Genomic DNA, 21,357 nt, shown 5'->3' with positions numbered 1-21,357 from the left:
TTTTTTGAGATGGAATTTTGCTCTTGTTTCCCAGGCTGGAGTGCAATGGTGCAGTCTCAGCTCACTGCAACCTCCACCTCCTGGGTTCAAGCGATTCTCCTGCCTCAGCCTTCCCAGTAGCTGGGATTACAGGCATGTGCCACCACGCCTGGCTAATTTTGTATTTTTAGTAGAGATGAGGTTTCTCCATGATTTGGTCAGGCTAGTCTTGAGCTCTGGATCTCAGGTGCTTCGCCCACCTCGGCCTCCCAAAATGCTGGGATTACAAGCATGTGCCACCCTGCCCAGCCCTATTTTGAGCATTTCTTGTAGGGTCAGTCCTGTGGTAATGAATTCCTTCAGTCTTTGCTTATCTGGGAATCAGTCTATTTCACCTTCATTTGTGAAGGATAATTTTGCTAGAAATAGTATTCTGGGTTGGCAGTTCATTTTCATCCGCCCCCGCCCCAGCACTTTGAATATACCATCTCATTGTCTTCTGGCCTCTAAGGTTTCTGCTGAGAAATCTGCTGTTAGTTTGATGGATTTTCCTTTATAGGTGACTAGATGCTTTTCTGTTGCTGTTTTTAGGATTTTCTCTTTATCATTGACTTTAGACAGTCTGATTACAATATGCCATGTAGAAAACCTTTTCATATTGTATCTGCCTGAGAATCATTAAGCATCCTGAATCTGAGTGTGTTAAATGTTGCTAGACTTGGCAAGTTTTCATCTTTGTTTCTTCTTTCTTGGTTATACTAATAATTTGTAAATTTGGTTACTTTAAAATTGTCCCAAGTGTCACAAAGGCTTTGCTTATATTCTTTAAATTCTCTGTTCTTTATTTTGTTTTACTGGATTATTTCAAAAGACCTGCCTTGAAGTTTAGAAATTCTTTATTTTGCCTGATTCTAAGATTTTAAATGCATTTTGTTCCCTTCAATGAATTATTCTGTTCCGGATTTCTATTTGGTTCTTTAAAAAAAATTTATCTCTTCGGTAAGTTTCTCATTTATTTCCTGAATTATTTTTCTGATTTTTTATGTTCAGAATTCACTTGTATCTCACTAAGATTCTTCAAAGTCAATATTTTGAATTCTTTATCTGGGATTTTAAGATTTTCTGATTAAGACCTGTTGATGGAGTATTGTGTTCCTTTGGAGGTGTCATATTTCTTTGCTTTTTCATGTTTTCTCTGTCCTTATGTTGATATCTGTACATCTGGTATAACAGTTGGTTCTTCCTATTTTTGAATTTACTTTCATAGGGGAGGACTTTTTTCTGAAGGTGTATCTATGGTGTTGGTTGGATGGGGCATTTTGGCTTTGATTCTGGGTGGATGCAATGGTGTAGTCTCTATATGATTTCTTTGGCAGTAAACAACATCAGTGATATCTGTGATTTCCTTGGTAAGTTATACTGTGGTTATTAGCAGAGGCTGTGGTGAAGTTGTGCTGAGGACTGGGATGCCAGGTAGGCCAGTCTTTAGGCCCCAGTGGTTGCAGTGGTGGGTTGAGTGTGCCTGTCTTTGTGCCCCAGTGTGGAATACCCTGGCACCTGTGTTGGAGCAGGCTGATTCTTGGCCTTCAGGTGGCTTTCCCACCTGGAGGTAGTGACAGCAGTGGACCAGGTGGTTGGATGTGTTCTCGGGTCTCTAGGCAGCTTGTATGGCATGGCAATGGCAGTAGCAGTAGTAGGATGATCCTCTGCATCCTGAGTAGTGTGCATAGATATTGGGAGTGGCTGTGATGGGCTGGACAGGCAAGTCTCCAGGCCCGAGGTAGCACTTGCAGGTAGATTTCAGCTTATGTGGTAGTGGCTGGGAAGTTAGGCCCAATCTCAGTACCCTGTGAGGAATGTTCAGGTATCCAAGGTGGTAGATTGGGTTGGGCAGTCTCCAGGACCTCAATCTATGTGCTCTGTCTTGGGAATGGGGAACAAAGCGAGGCCAGATAGGCTTTTGTTCAGCCCCCATAGTGGTGAGAGGAGGCAGCAGCTGTGATGGGCAGGGGCAGGGCAATTCTTAGGCCCTAGGCAAAGTGCTTGAGTGAGGGGCAGTAGCAGCTGCATTGCGGCTCTGCCACTGGAGAGGATGTGGCCATCATCAGTGGCCACAGCCTGGACTGGCAGGTGGGGAATTGTGCCTCTTTCATGCCACAGTTTTAGTGAGGCTTGATCCCCTGCCCTGGTGGCGGTAGCCTGCACCTAACTCATCCCCCTGCACCAGCTGCAGCAACCCCTGCCCAGCTCACCACCAATTCCAGCAGCAACTTGTGTCTCCATCTTAGATCTCAGAAACACATGCCTACCAGCACTGGGTGCTTCAGCTCATGTCTCACTGACTTCTAAGCCTTGGCTGCAGGAGCACTCCCAGCTTGCCCTGCTGTCCCAGCAGTAATAGCCTGAGTTTCCTTGATGCCTCAGTCCTGGAACTCCTGGGCCTCAGGACAGCATGCAGTTTGTCAAAGGCTAGGTTTGGAAATGCCTTGCTGTAGCTGCTTAGGTCTCAGAAAGGATGTGGGGCCCAGTGTTGAGTTCTCTCCTAGAAGCAGTTCCATCTCATGGTCTCCTGGCAGCTCCCTGTGTTAGTTTCAGGGCTTGGGAGGATTGAGGGCTTTTCAAGTGGCCAGGATTGCACAGTTCCATGGTGGGGATGTTGACTGCTGGAAGTCTCCCGCTCACCCATTTCCCACTTTGGGAAATCACTCCTGGCTCCCAGCTGATCCCAGTCAGGGACGATGCAAGAGGCAACCTCTTTTCCTACTTTTGGTGCTTCCTGTCCCTTCTTTGTTGAATTCGAGTGTTCTCTTGGATAATGTATTTGAAGTGTGACTGTCTATATACTGTTCTGGTTTTTCTAAGTGGAGGAGTCAGTCATATAAAATGCTTCTAGTGAACCCTCCCCAACTCAAAAAGTTAATAGAAATGTATTAAACTCACTAGTTAAAATGCAGATTTTCATATTAAATCTAACGATATATCACTTACAGAGACACATCAAAATAATAAAGATATAGTTGAGAGCAGAAAGATAGGAAAAGATAAATGAGACAAATACTGGAGAAAGGCTTGGGTAGCTATACTAATATTAAACAAAATAGGCTCTAAAATAGGAGGCTTTATTAGTAATAAAGAGCATCACTTCATATTGATAAATGGTTTACCAGAGAGATCTAATGGTTATAAACTTATATTCACTAGTAAAATACCCTGAAAATTATAAAGGTAGAAATTTAGAGTTAAGGAATATGCTGATAAATCCACCACCAAGGTGGGAAATTTCAGCATGGCTTTCTCAGTGATCATAGTACAAACATAAAACGTTAATAACAATCAAGATGATCTTAATGCATTTCACAAAATTGATACAATAAACACATACAGAAACCTGCATCAAATAAATACTACATTTGGGCAAGAAAAAGAAAGAAAATATCTAAGAATAAGTAAATTAAAAATACAGGTTAGTGGTTACCTCTAGTTGCAGGGTGGGTCAAGCTGGAGGATGGGATTAGGAAGAAACACACAGGTAGCTTCAGTAATACTAATAATGTTCCAGTGCTTGAATGATGTGTTCATGGTATATTTTAATATGGTAGATCTTAACTTGCATTTATATTACATATATTTTTACTGCATCTATTGAATATAAGAAAATTTTGTTCCTCACATATTCTCCTCATTCTTCAGTGTGTTTCAGATTTGTTCTTGGTGTGGGAGGTACTGTATTTGTGACCATATCAGGAAAGATGTTAGAAAGTGATTCATGTCAATACCATTTGACCTGGCAATCCCATTACTGGGTATACACCCAAAGGAATATAAATCATTCTATTATAAAGATACATGCACACATATGCTCATTGCAGCACTATTCACAATAGCAAAGATGTGGAATCAACCCAAATACCCATCAATGGATAAAGAAAATGTGGTACATACACATCGTGGAATACTATGCAGCCATACAAAGGAATGAGACCATATCCTTTACAGGTACATGGATGGAGCTGGAAGCCATTATCCTCAGCAAACTAACACAGGAACAGAAAACCAAACACCACATGTTCTCACTTATAAGTGGGAGCTGCACAATGAGAACACATGGATTCAAGGAAGGGAATAACACATGGTGGGGCCTGTTGGAGGGGGCGGGTGGAGGGAGAGCATCAGGATAAAAAAGCTAATGCATGTGGGGCTTAAAGCTATGTGATGTGATGGTAGGTGCAGCAAACCACCGTGGCACATATTTACCTGTGTAACAAACCTGCATGTCCTGCACGTGTATCCCAGAACTTAAATAACATTTAAAAAATAATAATAATAAAGAAAGTGATTCATGTCCTCTCTCAGAAGACATTCCATTCTGGTTAATGTTAGCTAAGTGCCCACCATTCTGTCTTTTTAATGCCAACAACAACCTATAATATGTCAGTGGCCAGTTAGTTCTTCACAACCACAATGGAAAGAAGGTTAGGTATATGAACTAATCCCTCCAACCTCTGAGAAACCTAGATTAGATAGATGCCTTCTTCTATGGACCATCTGTTCTTTTTACCTTCGGTTACAGCATCACAGAATTACATGATTTTAATAAGTCAGTATTTGTATATTTTCCAAATGAAGAAACTGAGCAACAGTCAAGTAACTTAGGGTCAGATATATTTTCTACTTTCAAAGACCTCTATAGTAAAGCCCACATTTTTCCTCATACTAATTCTGAAATTCAGTAAACTACAAAGCAAAATATTCTGGTTTCTTATACTGACATTAGCATGGCTTTAAGTTAAAATGATTTGGCATCATTGGGCCATATTTTAAGACAGAGCTTGAGTGGCTTATTTTATTTTCCACAAAGTCACATTTAAAGAAACTTTTGTGAAGATGTTGAATCCTCATTTCTTCATTTAACAAATTTGTTTGGGGCATTTAAAATATGAAGGGTAGGCGCCAGAAGATGGACGAATAGGAACAGCTCCGGTCTACAGCTTCCAGCGTGAGCGACACAGAAGATGGGTGATTTCTGCATTTCCTACTGAGGTTCCGGGTTCATCTCACTAGGGAGTGCCAGACAGTGGGCGCAGGACAGCGGGTGCAGCGCACTGTGCACGAGCCGAAGCAGGGTGAGGCATTGCCTCACTCGGGAAGCACAAGGGGTCAGGGAGTTCCCTTTCCTAGTCAAAGACAGGGGTGACAGACGGCACCTGGAAAATTGGGTCACTCCCACCGTAATACTGCGCTTTTCCGACAGGCTTAAAAAATGGCACACCAGGAGATTATATCCTGCCCCTGGCTCGGAGGGTCCTATGCTCACAGAGTCTCGCTGATTGCTAGCACAGCAGTCTGAGATCAAACTGCAAGGCAGCAGCCAGGCTGGGGGAGGGGTGCCCACCATTGCCCAGGCTTGCTTAGGTAAACAAAGCAGCAGGGAAGCTCGAACTGGGTGGAGCCCACCACAGCTCAAGGCGGGTGGGGGGTGGGGGGAGCACAGACAAAAAGATGGCAGTAACCTCTGCAGACTTGAATGTCCCTGTCTGACAGCTTTGAAGAGAGTAGTGGTTCTCCCAGCACCCAGCTGGAGATCTGAGAACGGGCAGACTGCCTCCTCAAGTGGGTCCCTGACCCCCGAGCAGCCTAACTGGGAGGCACCCCCAAGTAGGGGCAGACTGACACCTCACACAGCTGGGTACTCCTCTGAGACAAAACTTCCAGAGGAATGATCAGGCAGCAGCATTTGTGGTTCACAAAAATCCGCTGTTCTGCAGCCACCGCTGCTGACACCCAGACAAACAGAGTCTGGAATGGACCTCTAGCAAACTCCAACAGAGCTGCAGCTGAGGGTCCTGTCTGGTAGAAGGAAAACTAACAAACAGAAAGGACATCCATACCAAAAACCCATCTGTACGTCACCATCATCAAAGACCAAAGGTAGATAAAACCACAAAGATGGGAAAAAAACAGCAGAAAAACTGGAAACTCTAAAAATCAGAGCACCTCTCCTCCTCCAAAGGAACGCAGCTCCTCACCAGCAACGGAACAAAGCTGGATGGAGAATGACTTTGACAAGTTGAGAGAAGAAGGCTTCAGACAATCAAATTACTCGGAGCTACAGGAGGAAATTTGAACCAATGGCAAAGAAGTTAAAAGCTTTGAAAAAAAATTAGACGAATGGCTAACTAGAATAACCAATGTAGAGAAGTCCTTAAAGGACCTGATGGAGCTGAAAACCAAGGCATGAAAGCTACATGACGAATGCAGAAGCCTCAGTAGCCGATGCAATCAACTGGAAGAAAGGGTTTCAGTGATGGAAGATGAAATGAATGAAATGAAGCGAGAAGAGAAGTTTAGAGAAAAAAGAATAAAAAGAAACAAAGCCTCCAAGAAATATGGGACTATGTGAAAAGACCAAATCTATATCCAATTGGTGTACCTGAAAGTGACAGGGAGAATTGAACCAAGTTGGAAAACACTCTGTAGGATATCATCCAGGAGAACTTCCCCAGTCTAGCAAGGCAGGCCAACATTCAGATTCAGGAAATACAGAGAACGCCACAAAGATACTCCTTGAGAAAGAGCAACTCCAAGACACATAATTGTCAGATTCACCAAAGTTGAAGTGAAGGAAAAAATGTTAAGGGCAGCCAGAGAGAAAGGTCGGGTTACCCACAAAGGGAAGCCCATCAGACTAACAGCTGATCTCTCAGCAGAAACTCTACAAGCCAGAAGAGAGTGGGGGCCAATATTCAACATTCTTAAAGAAAAGAATTTTCAACCCAGAATTTCATATCCAGCCAAACTAAGCTTTATAAGTGAAGGAGAAATAAAATCTTTTACAGACAAGCAAATGCTGAGAGATTTTGTCACCACCATGCCTGCCCTAAAAGAGCTCCTGAAGGAGGCACTAAACATGGAAAGGAACAACAGGTACCAGCCACTGGAAAATCATGCCAAATTGTAAAGACCATCGAGGCTAGGAAGAAACTGCATCAACTAACGAGCAAAATAACCAGCTAACATTATAATGACAGGATCAGATTCACACATAACAATATTAACTTTAAATGTAAATGGACTAAATGCTCCAATTAAAAGACACAGACTGGCAAACTGGATAAAGAGTCAAGACCCATCAGTGTGCTGTATTCAGGAAACCCATCTCACATGCAGAGACACACATAGGCTCAAAATAAAAGGATGGAGGAAGATCTACCAAGCAAATGGAAAACAAAAAAAGGCAGGGGTTGCAATCCTAGTCTCTGATAAAACAGACTTTAAACCAACAAAGAACAAAAGAGACAAAGAAGGCCATTGCATAATGGTAAAGGGATCAATTCAACAAGAAGAGCTAACTATCCTAAATATATATGCACCCAATACAGGAGCACCCAGATTCATAAAGCAAGTCCTGAGTGACCTACAAAGAGACTTAGACTTCCACACAATAATAATGGGAGACTTTAACACCCCACTGTCAACATTAGGCAGATCAACGAGACAGAAAGTTAACAAGGATACCCAGGAATTGAACTCAGCTCTGCACCAAGCAGACCTAATAGACATCTACAGAACTCTCCACCCCAAATCTACAGAATATACATTTTTTTCAGCACCACACCACACCTATTCCAAAATTGACCACATAGTTGGAAGTAAAGCTCTCCTCAGAAAATGTAAAAGAACAGAAATTACAACAAACTGTCTCTCAGACCACAGTGCAATCAAACTAGAACTCAGGATTAAGAAACTCACTCAAAACCGCTCAACTACATGGAAACTGAACAACCTGCTCCTGAATGACTACTGGGTACATAACAAAATGAAGGCAGAAATAAAGATGTTCTCTGAAACCAATGAGAACCAAGACACAACATACCAGAATCTCTGGGACACATTCAAAGCAGTGTGTAGAGGGAAACTTATAACACTAAATGCCCACAAGAGAAAGCAGGAAAGATCCAAAATTGACACCCTAACATCACAATTAAAAGAACTAGAAAAGCAAGAGCAAACACATTCAAAAGCTAGCAGAAGGCAAGAAATAACTAAAATCAGAGCAGAACTGAAGGAAATAGAGACACAAAAAATCTTTCAAAAAATTAATGAATCCAGGAGCTGGTTTTTGGAAAAGATCAACAAAATTGATAGACTGCTAGCAAGACTCATAAAGAAGAAAAGAGAGAAGAATCAAATAGATGCAATAAAAAATGATAAAGAGGATATTTCTACTGATCCCGCAGAGATACAAACTACCGTCAGAGAATACTGCAAATACCTCTATGCAAATAAACTAGAAAATCTAGAAGAAATGGATAAATTCCTCAACACATACACCCTCCCAAGACTAAACCAGGAAGAAGTTGAATCTCTGAATAGACCAATAACAGGCTCTGAAATTGTGGCAATAATCAATAGCTTACCAACCAAAAAGAGTCCAGGACCAAACAGATGGATTCACAGCCAAATTCTACCAGAGGTACAAGGAGGAACTGGTACCATCCCTTCTGAAACTATTCCAATCAATAGAAAAAGAGGGAATCCTCCCTAAGTCATTTTATGAGGCCAGCATCATCCTGATACCAAAGCTGGGCAGAGACACAACCAAAAAAGAGAATTTTAGACCAATATCCTTGATGAACATTGATGCAAAAATCCTCAATAAAATACTGGCAAACCGAATCCAACAGCACATCAAAAAGCTTATCCACCATGATCAAGTGGGCTTCATCCCTGGGATGCAAGGCTGGTTCAACATACACAAATCAATAAATGTAATCCAGCATATAAACAGAACCAAAGACAAAAACCACATGATTATCTCAATAGATGCAGAAAAGGCCTTTGACAAAATTCAACAACGCTTCATGCTAAAAACTCTCAATAAATTAGGTATTGATGAGACGTATCTCGAAATAGTAAGAGTTATGACAAACCCACAGCCAATATCATACTGAATGGGCAAAAACTGGGAGCATTCCCTTTGAAAACGGGCACAGGACAGGGATGCCCTCTCTCACCACTCCTATTCAACATAATGTTGGAAGTTCTGGCCAGGACAATTAGGCAGGAGAGGGAAATAAAGAGTATTCAATTAGGAAAAGAGGAAGTCAAATTGTTCCTGTTTGCAGATGACATGATTGTATATCTAGAAAACCCCATTATCTCAGCCGAAAATCTCCTTAAGCTGATAAGCAACTTCAGCAAAGTCTCAGGATACAAAATCAATGTGCAAAAACCACAAGCATTCTTACACACCAATAACAGAGAGCCAAATTATGAGTGAACTCCCATTCACATTTGCTTCAAAGAGAATAAAATACCTAGGAATCCAACTTACAAGGGATGTGAAGGACCTCTTCAAGGAGAACTACAAACCACTGCTCAATGAAATAAAAGAGGATACAAACAAATGGAAGAATGTTCCATGCTCATGGGTTGGAAGAATCAATATCGTGAAAATGGCCATTCTGCCCAAGGTAATTTATAGATTCAATGCCATCCCCATCAAGCTACCAAAGACTTTCTTCACAGAATTGGAAAAAACTACTTTAAAGTTCATATGGAACAAAAAAGAGCCTGCATCACCAAGTCAATCCTAAGCCAAAAGAACAAAGCTGGAGGCATCACACTACCTGACTTCAAACTATACTACAAGGCTACAGTAACCAAAACAGCATGGTACTGGTACCAAAACAGAGATATTGATCCATGGAACAGAACAGAGCCCTCGGAAATAACACCACATATCTACAACTATCTGATCTTTGACAAACCTGACAAAAACAAGCAATGGGGAAAGGATTCCCTATTTAATAAATGGTGCTGGGAAAACTGGCTAGCCATATGTAGAAAGCTGAAACTGGATCCCTTCCTTACACCTTATAGAAAAATTAATTCAAAATGGATTAAAGACTTACATGTTAGACCTAAAACCATAAAAACTCTAGAAGAAAACCTAGGTATTACCATTCAGGACATAGGCATGGGCAAGGACTTCATGTCTAAAACACCAAAAGCAATGGCAACAAAAGCCAAAATTGACAAATGGGATCTAATTAAATTAAAGAGCTTCTGTACAGCAAAAGAAACTACCATCAGAGTGAACAGACAACCTACAAAATGGGAGAAAATTTTCACAACCTACTCATCTGACAAAGGGCTAATATCCAGAATCTACAATGAACTCAAACAAATTTACAAGAAAAAAACAACCCCATCAAAAAGTGGGCAAAGGACATGAACAGACACTTCTCAAAAGAAGACATTTATGCAGCCATGAGACACATGAAAAAATGCTCATCATCACTGGCCATCAGAGAAATGCAAATCAAAACCACAATGTGATACCATCTCACACCAGTTAGAATGGCAATCATTAAAAAGTCAGGAAACAACAGGTGCTGGAGAAGATGTGGAGAAATAGGAACACTTTTACACTGTTAGTGGGACTGTAAACTAGTTCAACCATTGTGGAAGTCAATGTGGCGATTCCTCAGGGATCTAGAACTAGAAATACCATTTGACCCAGGCATCCCATTACTGGGTATATACCCAAAGGATTATAAATCATGCTGCTATAAAGACACATGCACACGTGTGTTTATTGCGGCACTATTCACAATAGCAAAGACTTGGAACCAACCCAAATGTCCAAGAATGATAGACTGGATTAAGAAAATGTGGCACACATACACCATGGAATACTGTGCAGCCATAAAAAATGATGAGTTCATGTCCTTTGTAGGGACATGGATGAAACTGGAAACCATCATTCTCAGTAAACTATCGCAAGGACAAAAAACGAAACACCACATGTTCTCACTCATAGGTGGGGATTGAACAATGAGAACACATGGACACACGAAGGGGAACATCACACTCCAGGGACTGTTGTGGGGTGTGGGGAGGGGGGAGGGATAGCATGAGGAGATATACCTAATGCTAAATGATGAGTTAATGGGTGCAGCACACCAACATGGCACATATATACATATGTAACAAACCTGCACGTTGTGCACATGTACCCTAAAACTTAAAGTATAATAATAAAAAAAAGAAAGGTAGGCACTGAAAGATGACACTGACTTTTAAACTTTTTTTTTTTGCTTTCCATTTTGAAATAATTTCAGATTTACAAAAATAAAGTTCAAAAATAGTGCAAAAATTTCTGTATACACTTCATGCAGATTCCCCAAATGATCTTACAGTTATAAAAATTATAAAAATCAGGAAATTAACATTGATAAAATATTATCATCTAACCTAAAAATCTTATTCAAATTTCACCAATTGTCCCAATAATATGTATTTTTTCTCCTGGCCCAGCAGAGAATCCATGGTTACATGATGCATTTAATTTTTATGTCTTATTAGTGACCTTTAGTTTGGAACAGTTTTCTAATTTTACTAGCCTCTCATGACCTTGGCACTTTTAAGTATGGGACAATTATTTTGTAGAATATGCTTTAGTTTGGATTTGCCTGTTGTATCCTCATGTTTGAATTTAGGTTATGCCTTTTGAGTAAGATTACCACAGAACTGATCTTGTGTCTTTCTCAGCATTATCATATCAGCTGCACATGATATCAATTTGTCCCATTGCTGGTGACATCACCTTTAATCATTTGATTCAGGTGGTGTCTGCCAAGTTTCTCCAACGTAAAGTTACTATTTTTTCTTTTGTAATTAATAAGCATCTTGAGGGGAGATATTTTGAAACTACATGAATATCCATCATACATTTTTCATTGCATATTTGCCCACCAATTTTACTATCTAGTGATGGTTTTTACCTGAAGCAGTTATTACTATGGTATTTTACAAATAATAATCATCTAATCCCATCATTTCTTTACATCTAGTAGTTGGAATTCTACGGTGAAGAAGAGCTCCTCCTTATCCCACATTTATTTATTCATTTAAAAATGTCTATCATTATGAACTTTTGGATGTCTTTTTCATTCTGTGGGTCATAATCTATTACTAGCATTATTTATTATTTGTTTAAATTTTTCCAGTATTGTCCATTGGTAGCCTCTTCATGATGACCTCTGTATCTTTTTATTATGTTCCTATCAATTTTTAACTATTTACTTGATTTCAGGCACCACAATGTTCCAGGCTCATCTTGTACTTTCCCTCCTACAGTTCTGAAATATACCATTTCTCCAAGGAGCCCTCCCTGGTCAGGGAATAATGCTGTGGACAGGATTCAAAACTTTTGATATTGCCTAGAGAGCTGCAAACATTCAAGTGTTGACCATGAAGATATTTGTTATTCCATGTACCAACAAAGTTGTCCATATAATTTTTTAAGTGTCATTTTATAAGACTAGGTCTACAAAAATAACAATGTAGTAAAATTAAAATTTTAATTTTGGCACACCAGGAAAAATAGCCATCACATTTACCATCTGGTTTCAATGTATTCATTTTATTTTTATTTTTATGAATAATTTACAGAAGTAAGAATAAAGAGATGGTAAAAAACAGCAAAATAAGAATTTAAACATAGCAAACCACATTTTTATTCCATATTTTCTTGATTTTGGAGGTAATGTAACCTGAAATTGGCAATGCCTTTGATTGCAAATAACTGGTCATGAGCTGTCGTATATGAACCTAGAACATTATCATCTGGTAAATACTGGCTCCAGATTTTAAACGGATCTCTAGTAGGTTATAACTAATCATTATCTCTGGTTCTTCCTGGATATGAATTATTATCACAGTGTAATTCTATGGAAAAATTTGAGGGTTCATGATTTTGTAGAAAAGAAGGTGGCCGTGTTTTTGTTTCACAATTACAAAAATATTTTCACTTTTGCTTTTATAAATGTCAATCAGATTGAGCAACCCAATGAACTTTTAAAATTTCTATATAATGTCTGTCTTTCCAGTCACCTTTACGTATATACCTACCTTCAGCATTTGTCCATTTATGAATATCAAGTAAATTTTTACCAATAAATACTATAAAAGATAAAATAATTGTCATATGTCCTTTTACCAAAGCAGGATGGTCCAGGTTCTTGTTGCAAAATATTAAATGATGAAGTCCTTCCTATTAAATAATTAATGGGTTAGAATATCATGTTTCCTTTTTGTCTTTGTAAATATATTGTTTACTCTGATTGTCAGTTCTGACAGAATTTATCTGAAGGACTCATAGCCCAAGATTTTGCTTCTGTGGTCAGTTTTACCTCATCATTAGAATCTCAAGTTCTCTGTCTCTGCCTTCATTTTCTCACTCATCTAATTATTGTGAAATATCTTTCTCTTAATTTTATTCTTTATCCCATTATGGGAAGAAAATTAAGAATTCCAAATTCTTAACTATGTTCAATGGAAGCTGAAAAGAATATGGCAAAGATGGCATCTCTAGACTTCTTTTATAACTTTTTGAAAGATGATGTATTAGACAACACAGTTAGAAAACTGAAGGATGATATAATGGTGACATTCATTTCTAGGCAATTTTGTAATTCTCTTTGTTTCCTTATTATTTTAGTTTTTTTAGCACAATTAGAAATAATTGATGAGTGATGATGAAGTAATTCCTAGCATGATGAAATAGCAAAATACTTTAAAATATAGGAAATATAAGATCACTAAAATATCATAATGTATCTTAGATCCTATAGTGCATCTTAGAGTTATAAAATGATCAATAGACTAAGTGATTAAGAAAATGAGTTTAACTTACTAAAACTAAGTATTTTTTCCTTTTTATTTTTGGAAAACCTGTAAGAAACAAAAGTCATGAAATACCAGTCTTTACAAATAATTAAAACTGCTGCACAGAGAAACCTAAAAACTGAACTTGGGGGCTGGGTGCAGTGGCTCACACCTGTAATCCCAGAACTTTGGGAGGCAGGAGATCACCTGAGGTCAGGAGTTCATGACCAGCCTGGCCAACAAGGTGAAACCCCGTCTCTACTAAAAATACAAAAATTAGCTGGGCGTGGTGGCGGGTGCCTGTAATCCCTGCTACTTGGGAGGCTGAGGCAGCAGAATCACTTGAACCTGGGCGGCAGAGGTGGCAGTGAGCCGAGATTGAGTGCCACTGCACTCTAGCCTGGGTGACAGAGCAAGGCTCTGTCTTAAAAAACAAACAAACAAACAAACAAACAAAAAACTAGGATCAGTGGGCCTTGGTGATACCGCAAAGGTTAAAAAGTTTGATTCAGTCACATGGTGAATAAAAGGATAGGGACATTGGTAAGACCACTTTTTCCCTAAACCTGATAATACCCCAGAAGTAGATCCTTAATGAAACTAACTTTTTAATTTTCTCCTTTTGTTACCTGGACTTTATACTGTGTTCAAAGGAGCATGAAAATGTAATGAGCTATCAGCTGTGAGCAAATTTATTAAATAGAGTAAATGAAAAGAGAACCAGACCAATAATTCAAGAATTCTAACTAGCTCAGGCTTGGACATTAACTAATTCTGTTTCTTTGGGCTGACTAATCCTGGAAATTATGTGTATTGGAAAGAATACATTGTTGAGTCAGCCACAACAAGAACCTGCTTCTTTGGACTCAAGCTCCCTGCCTGTCAATTTTCTCATGTTTAATAGAGATAAAACCCTGCTTTGCAGGGTTATTGTAAGTACTAAATAAACTACTAGAGACTGTCAGACTCTGGAGGGATGGAACTCTCTTAACCATCTTTGTCTTTCCTGTGACTAGAAGTTATCTGAGTATTTATTGGGTAAATTTTGTTACACATGTTTATGAACTGTGTATTATAAACTGTAAAATGTACAATTACAAGGTCATTTTGTTTGTATCAATACAGCTGTGTTAAGTGCTCTTCAAATTTAAGGTCTTTTCCTTTATCTTAAAAATCCTTTGGGAAAAGAAAGTTCTAGTTTAATCTGTGCCTCCTTCTACATGGGCTCATAGTTTTTATCAAATCAAGGAAAAAAATGTAAAAGGAAAGCTTTGGGACATTTTCTAGAATTTGATATTTACCAAGTGTAGATTTATATTTATTAAGCCTCATGTCTGATTATTTTTTAAATGGCAGGCAATAAATAATTTATCATTGTGTTTGTCCTAAATTGGATGACTGACTGGTTCATAAGTTCAAAAATTTCACTGTGGTGCTGTAAATTTTGTAGAGTAAAACATCTTTGCATGTCCTCTAAGATTACATGGCCTAAAAATATTAGTTTAGGTGTCTCACTCAATAACAATTTAAAATTTTTCTTGCCTTATCTTTTCCCTTGTCCTTTAACTCATTTATTACAAATCTTATGAGAAATTGACTTGAATAATTTCCCCAATCTTTAGTCTCTTTGCCATTTTAATCTCAATTTCATACATAGGGAAACCAAGCCTTTTAAGAAATCCTGGGGTGATCATTTGAAAGTTATGCCCCACTTGCCAACTCCCCATCCCCATCATTTTTGGCTCTGCGATATAGCCTATTCAGCAAAGGGAAATAAATCTAACTTGGATTTACACATATAACTTGTTTAACTAACTATTTAGTTTGGTTAGAGTCATTGTTCAGGACCTGACTATAAATTAGGTGAATGCTTATTGCAGCACCATTCAGGTTTCCTTGGGAAGTCACTTAGGCCTGTGGCAGAGAAAGTAGGATCTAAGGCTTGATGACTGTAAGTTTAATCTACTATTTAACCCTCATGGATACTGGCCAGAGCTTGGGCTATCGATAACTCTTGCCTTAGCGACATACAATCACATACATAGATTGTATGTATGTGAGACACTCTATCCTTATTTGTATCTTTAGTTAGTTGACAGGTTCATGAAAGGTAAGAACTGTAGTTAGCCTTCGGATGATGTTAAAGCAAAAATACAGAGGAAATTCCTAAATTGGCGTTGAGTCTAGAAGCGTCTCTTAAAACACTTCAAATTCTATACTTTTATTATATAACAAGTGTTATTACCATAGTAGTTCCATAACACTTGGCCATTGACTGGCTGCTTATCACCTGTGTCACAGATCCCATTCTGTTATCTACTCCCTTAGATCTTTATAAACAACGAGTGGCAGAACTCAGAGAGTGGGAGAGTGTTCCCTGTCTATAATCCAGCCACAGGAGAACAGGCGTGTGAAGTTCAAGAAGCAGACAAGGTATGTCTTTTGTAGATAAAAGATTCCCTATGAAATAACTGCCTTCAAACAGCAGAGCAGTAAACGTATGTTCTCAGTACACCACTACATGCTCATGCTTCACTTTTTTCATGACAGCAGATGGTTCTTCCTTTATTTGGAGTGTTTTTCTTCATTTGTGCCTCTTCCTCTCTAACAGGCAGATGTAGACAAAGCAGTGCAGGCAGCCCGCCTGGCTTTCTCTCTTGGTTCAGTGTGGAGAAGGATGGATGCTTCAGAAAGAGGACGTCTGTTGGATAAGCTTGCAGACTTGGTGGAACGGGACAGGGCAGTTCTTGCAGTAAGTAACCTAAGAAAACATTAAGTCTTTACACCACGTTTGCCATTCTGCTGAAATTTACATTCCTCGGCTTTATTTTATTTTTATTTATTTATTTTTTGAGACAGAGTCTAGCTCTGTCGCCCAGGCTGGAGTGCAGTGGCACAATTTCAGCTCACTGCAACCTCTGCCTCCCAGGTTCAAGCGATTCTCCTGCCTCAGCCTCCTGAGTAGCTGGGATTACAGGCGCATGCCACCACGCCCGGCTAATTTTTGTATTTTTAGTAGAGATGGGGTTTCACTATGTTAGTCAGGCTGGTCTTGAGCTCCTAAAAGGATACTTTGAAGCAGACCTGGGGAAAAAGCAAAGGAATAGGTAATGCATATGAAAAATTAGACATGTTTGGATTTGGGGATCAGATGGAGAAGGAGAAGTGGAGGATCAGCTGAATATCTTTTCTCACTGAATTTTGAAAACTGGAGCTTTCCACGACTGGTAAGGACCTTCCTTTCTAAAACTTCCCCTCCCCATGACAAATTAAAAACAGTCAAGCAACAAGAGAGTCACCATGCTGCTTGCAGAAAACCAGTATCAAATGATTCTTATGAGAATGAAATAGAACAAGTTTTTACCTCCCCAGAGTTAACCTCTCTTGAGTAAAGAGAATCCTTCTGAGCCAGAGGGGATGGTATGGACTTCTCATACACTTCTGCTCCATTTGTCCTGTCATTCTGTGAGCCAGTAGAAAGGAGAGACAGCAGGAGATAGCAACTTTCTTTCACTAAAACAATTATTTTCCTCACATAAGGAACTTCTCCTGCCCTAATGGGTTTTGTTGTTGCTGCTGTTTTTAAAATAAAAGTCAATTCCTTAGAGAATATAAACTTTTTGGAAACTGGAACCATTTAGGAATGTATGCACTATACACTTGGGATCTCCACCTGGGATCAATGAATATTTAGGGTTTCCTTGTTCAGTCAGGGCATTCAAGCCATGAGTACTATATCCTTCCCCCTACTTGGGGAAAATAGGTCACTATTGGGCTTGCTTCTGGGGAAGGAAGCATTTTTTCTCTTTCTCAGTGTCCCTCCTACCATAGTTCTTCCCTTCTACCATCCGCCTCAGGAATCTGTTCATAGTATGGGAACAAAATGATTCCTTTATGGAAATGGTTTGGGATTCTAGCTATATATAACATTTATGTGTATATAAAAACATTTTCTAATCTGCCACTCTAGGGAATACTCTTCCAATGAGGTGTTTATACATACTGAAAAAGGTGTTTCATGGTAAAGAAATTCCTTCTTGCAGATTCACAAGACACTGGGCATATTAAAGGCTCAGGAAAAGCCTACTAAATGCTTCTCAAGCTTATTTGAGTCTCATCACCATTTTTCTGGCTAACATACCAATATCATGCAAAACCAAGTTTTTTGGGACACATTACTTGTCTCTTCACTGGATTATCATTTTCTTGAGAATTAAACTTGTATTTTACCTTTTTTTGGTAATCCTAGCATGGTTCTTAGCACATAAATGGTAAATGAGGGCACATAGGTTGTCGATAAATGACTGTTTAATTGAGCTAAAGAAATATGATATCTATAGCATTGTATTAACACTGTACTAGAAGATGATTAATTAATTTCTCCAGTTATATTTTCATATAATAAAACTCAAATGCCTTTCCTTTTCTTCTCTGTGTCTCACTGATCAAATCTCTTTTCCTACCACACCTAAATGAGATTCCTGCTTTTAAACACTCTCAAGCTATGAGAAAAGTGAGTTTTAGTAAGAGGTAACCTGTGGAAGAAAGGGGAGCTCCTGACTGGAAAACTGAAGTTAATACTGCATCCAAAGTAAACACAGTTGAAAATAGACCTAGAGCTGGCAATTCTCAGTGGATTTGACTGGTGTCAGCAGCTCACAGAGACCATTTAGGCAGCCCAAATTCTGGTTATTGACACTATTCACTCTAAGCTGTGCAGATTTTGGTGCTTTGCTAGCTGTATAGAGAATGTAATGCCTATCTTGTAAACATACACATGTTCTAAAAAGTACTAGGAAATAGTTTGATTCCTTTTTTAAGGGTGAGCCAATATACAGTGATAAGTAACATATTTTTAAATAAGTTTCATTTTATACACATACTAAGTAGATAAATTACACTGGAAGTCATAGTATTTTCACCTCATTGATTGGAGAATATTTTAATTTTAGCTTTGTCAGAGATCAAATAATTTTCACACCAGTATGTCTTACAAAATAGACTTGTAGGAAAAAAAGAAAATTACAAACATGTTTGTTTATTTCATTTGTTGAACTTGTAACACCTTTAATATTTCTCAAGTCAAAATACTCTTCTCATTTCAGCATGTTCGTTGTTTTTGTTACAGACTTAGCCAGTTCAGGAAGATGTCGTTAAAATAATAATGTTTATAATGTAAAGCAGTTCAATATTGCTATTTTTATTAAATGGAGCAGATATTTCACTCTTAATAGGTAATGGTTGTTAATGTAAATGTTTACAAAAGACCAGCCTTTAAGTTGTTAACATCTGGGCTTCCCTAGAGGAGATCTTGTTTATTTGGTGGTAATAAATAAACTTGCTGTGCACCGTGGATATTCCGTTTCTCAGCAGGGGTCTTGGCAGCTGTGGAGAAAACTTTCTATTCTCATCAGTTGCATAAAGAGCCCATGTTTCTGCTCCTCTTTATGGATTCAGATTACTGGTGTAGACGCCAAAAAAATCCCCAATGAGCTCTGATCATTAATATAACGGAAGCTGTTTTGACAAGCAGAACATTTCTTTATCATTAGTTAAAGAAATATTGTGTTAATGTATTTGGATAGTGGTTACTGGAAGCACAGGAACATGCACATATATACTCATTGTGGTTTTTACTAGGACTAAACCAAACTGACGGTACTAGAAATCTTTTTATTTGAGAATTCAAAGTTGACCAGGTATGCAACTCCATTTGCATTTGTATTCTCTCTCTTCCTTTTTTCTTCTGCTCTAGAAATTAGTGTATTGCTGGAAAGTTCTGGGGACTTAATATCTCTCCATTTCTCTTCCAACAGACCATGGAATCCCTAAATGGTGGCAAACCATTCCTGCAAGCTTTTTATGTGGATTTGCAGGGCGTCATCAAAACCCTTCGATATTATGCAGGCTGGGCTGATAAAATTCATGGGATGACCATTCCTGTAGGTATGTGAAATCTGAGTATGTTGAAAAGGAAAACGTGAGACCACCAGAAATGCACTTTGGCCACCAAACACAAACAGTAGTCACACAGAATACAGATATGAGCACACTTACAGCAGTTAGAACTGAGTGAAGAACCAACCAAATTATGTCACTGACTCTGACAACATCCCATTTTCTATAGTCTACATATAAGTATAGGGGCATGCCACTTAATTCATCATTCATCTAAGGAACAGGTATGTATTTGTCAGCTGGTAAGTGGTCAGCATTGTGCTAGATTAGGTGCTGGGGTAGGTATGAAGGGGCATTACTGGGTGGAGGGAAGTCATGGAAAATTTCAACAAGGTTAAGACTTGCTCCTTGCCCTCCTGAAACATAAGATCTACTCTTTGGAAGGGAATATTCTAAGCGTTAACAGTTGTCTCTGAGTGGTAAGATTATGGCTGATTTTCAGTTTCTTTTTTATACTTTTCTCTACTTTCTATATTTCTCGAACGGCCATGAATTACTTTCATAATCTATAAAAACAACACTAATCCTAACCCCTTTTTATTGTTAAGATTCAGGTTACATGACAGAACCAACAATACAGAAAACTTAAAGGCCCCTATAGGAGTGTTATAATTGGGTGCTAAGTTGTGTGCTTTACCTGTCTGTGCTGTAGCCCTTTAAATGAGAGGGAAAGTATCCAAGACTAAAGCAACTAAAGCAGTCAGTGAAGAGGATGTTTATCTGTGCTTGAATACTAATGATAGCTAATACCAATTGAGTGCTTTCACAGCATCCCCAAGAGAAAGGCACTGTTATAAACATCTTCGGTTTACAAAAGTGGAAAGAGGTCTGGCGAAGTAAAATTAGTTTTCCTAATTCACAGAGTAAGTAAGTTTTAGAGCTAAAACTTTGACTTTAGAACCTAGGCTTGTAATCACTTCATTAGATAATTCAAAATAGATCCTAGGAGGAAGAGATATCCTTATAGGAAAGGGATGGACTGAAAGAGATAGGGAATGGTGAATAGACATAAGGAAAGGAAATGCACATTTATTGAGTGGATACTAGATGCCACTTAGCACTGTGCCAAGTGCTCTACCTGTGTTCTCCAGAAGGCAGTCTGCTTTCCATGGAGAGTGCATAGTAGCAGGATTGGAAAGTAATGCTGAGGACTTTGAAGTATCTCTTTTGGGCCTTCCTAGCCAGGCTGAGCAGTACTGATTTACTAAAAAAGGGAGTGGTTTGGCTGATAGTGTGGATGGCTGGGAACAGTTCTTCTCCAATTTAATGTGCGCACGAATCACCAAGGGTCTTTCTCAAGTGCAGTTTTTGACTGAATAGGTCTGGGGTGGGGCCTGAGACTCTGCATGTCTAACCAGCTGCTGGTCCTCCGCATTGAGTAGCAAGGAGAGGACACAGCAGAACCAAGTTAGGTGGCTGTTGTGATGCCTCATGTAGGTGTGCTATGACAAGGGAAGAATAATTTACAGTGAGAATGGAGATGGTTTAGAGACAAGACTTCCAAGGATTATTTTTTAAATTGCCCCCACAAATGATGATGACATGTGGAATGTTAGTTTTTAGAAAATGGGTTTCTGATTGTAGGGGCTCTTCCCTTCCATCCAGAGGTTTCTCCCTTGTTCAACTGACTGAGAAGGGTGGAGAAGATTGCTCTTGGGGAAAGTCAGAATCTTAGTTCTGTTCTGACTCTAAGGATATTACAGGACAGCTGTTCTCCAGCATCACTTGCAAGATGTGGGGATGGCC

At 39.0% G+C, this 21,357-nt stretch overlaps 1 protein-coding gene across 3 annotated transcripts in view; it reads left to right on the top strand.

Annotated features, from left to right (window-relative positions):
• Positions 1-21,357, top strand: part of LOC116463519 (retinal dehydrogenase 2) — a 125,673-nt gene that overhangs the window by 46,121 nt on the left and 58,195 nt on the right. For all 3 annotated transcript variants that reach the window (XM_058434699.1, XM_032146650.2, XM_058434700.1), the window contains exons 2-4: positions 15,982-16,086; positions 16,265-16,405; positions 19,470-19,599. In XM_058434699.1, coding sequence (XP_058290682.1) covers positions 15,982-16,086; positions 16,265-16,405; positions 19,470-19,599 — 376 coding nt within the window. The remainder of the gene's footprint in view (positions 1-15,981; positions 16,087-16,264; positions 16,406-19,469; positions 19,600-21,357) is intronic.

Source organism: Hylobates moloch, unplaced genomic scaffold (assembly GCF_009828535.3).
Source record: "Hylobates moloch isolate HMO894 unplaced genomic scaffold, HMol_V3 SCAFFOLD_40, whole genome shotgun sequence".
NCBI classification, from domain to species: Eukaryota; Metazoa; Chordata; class Mammalia; order Primates; family Hylobatidae; genus Hylobates; species Hylobates moloch.
Note: the sequence above shows the minus strand (reverse complement) of the source record. Positions and strands in the feature narration are given on the sequence as shown.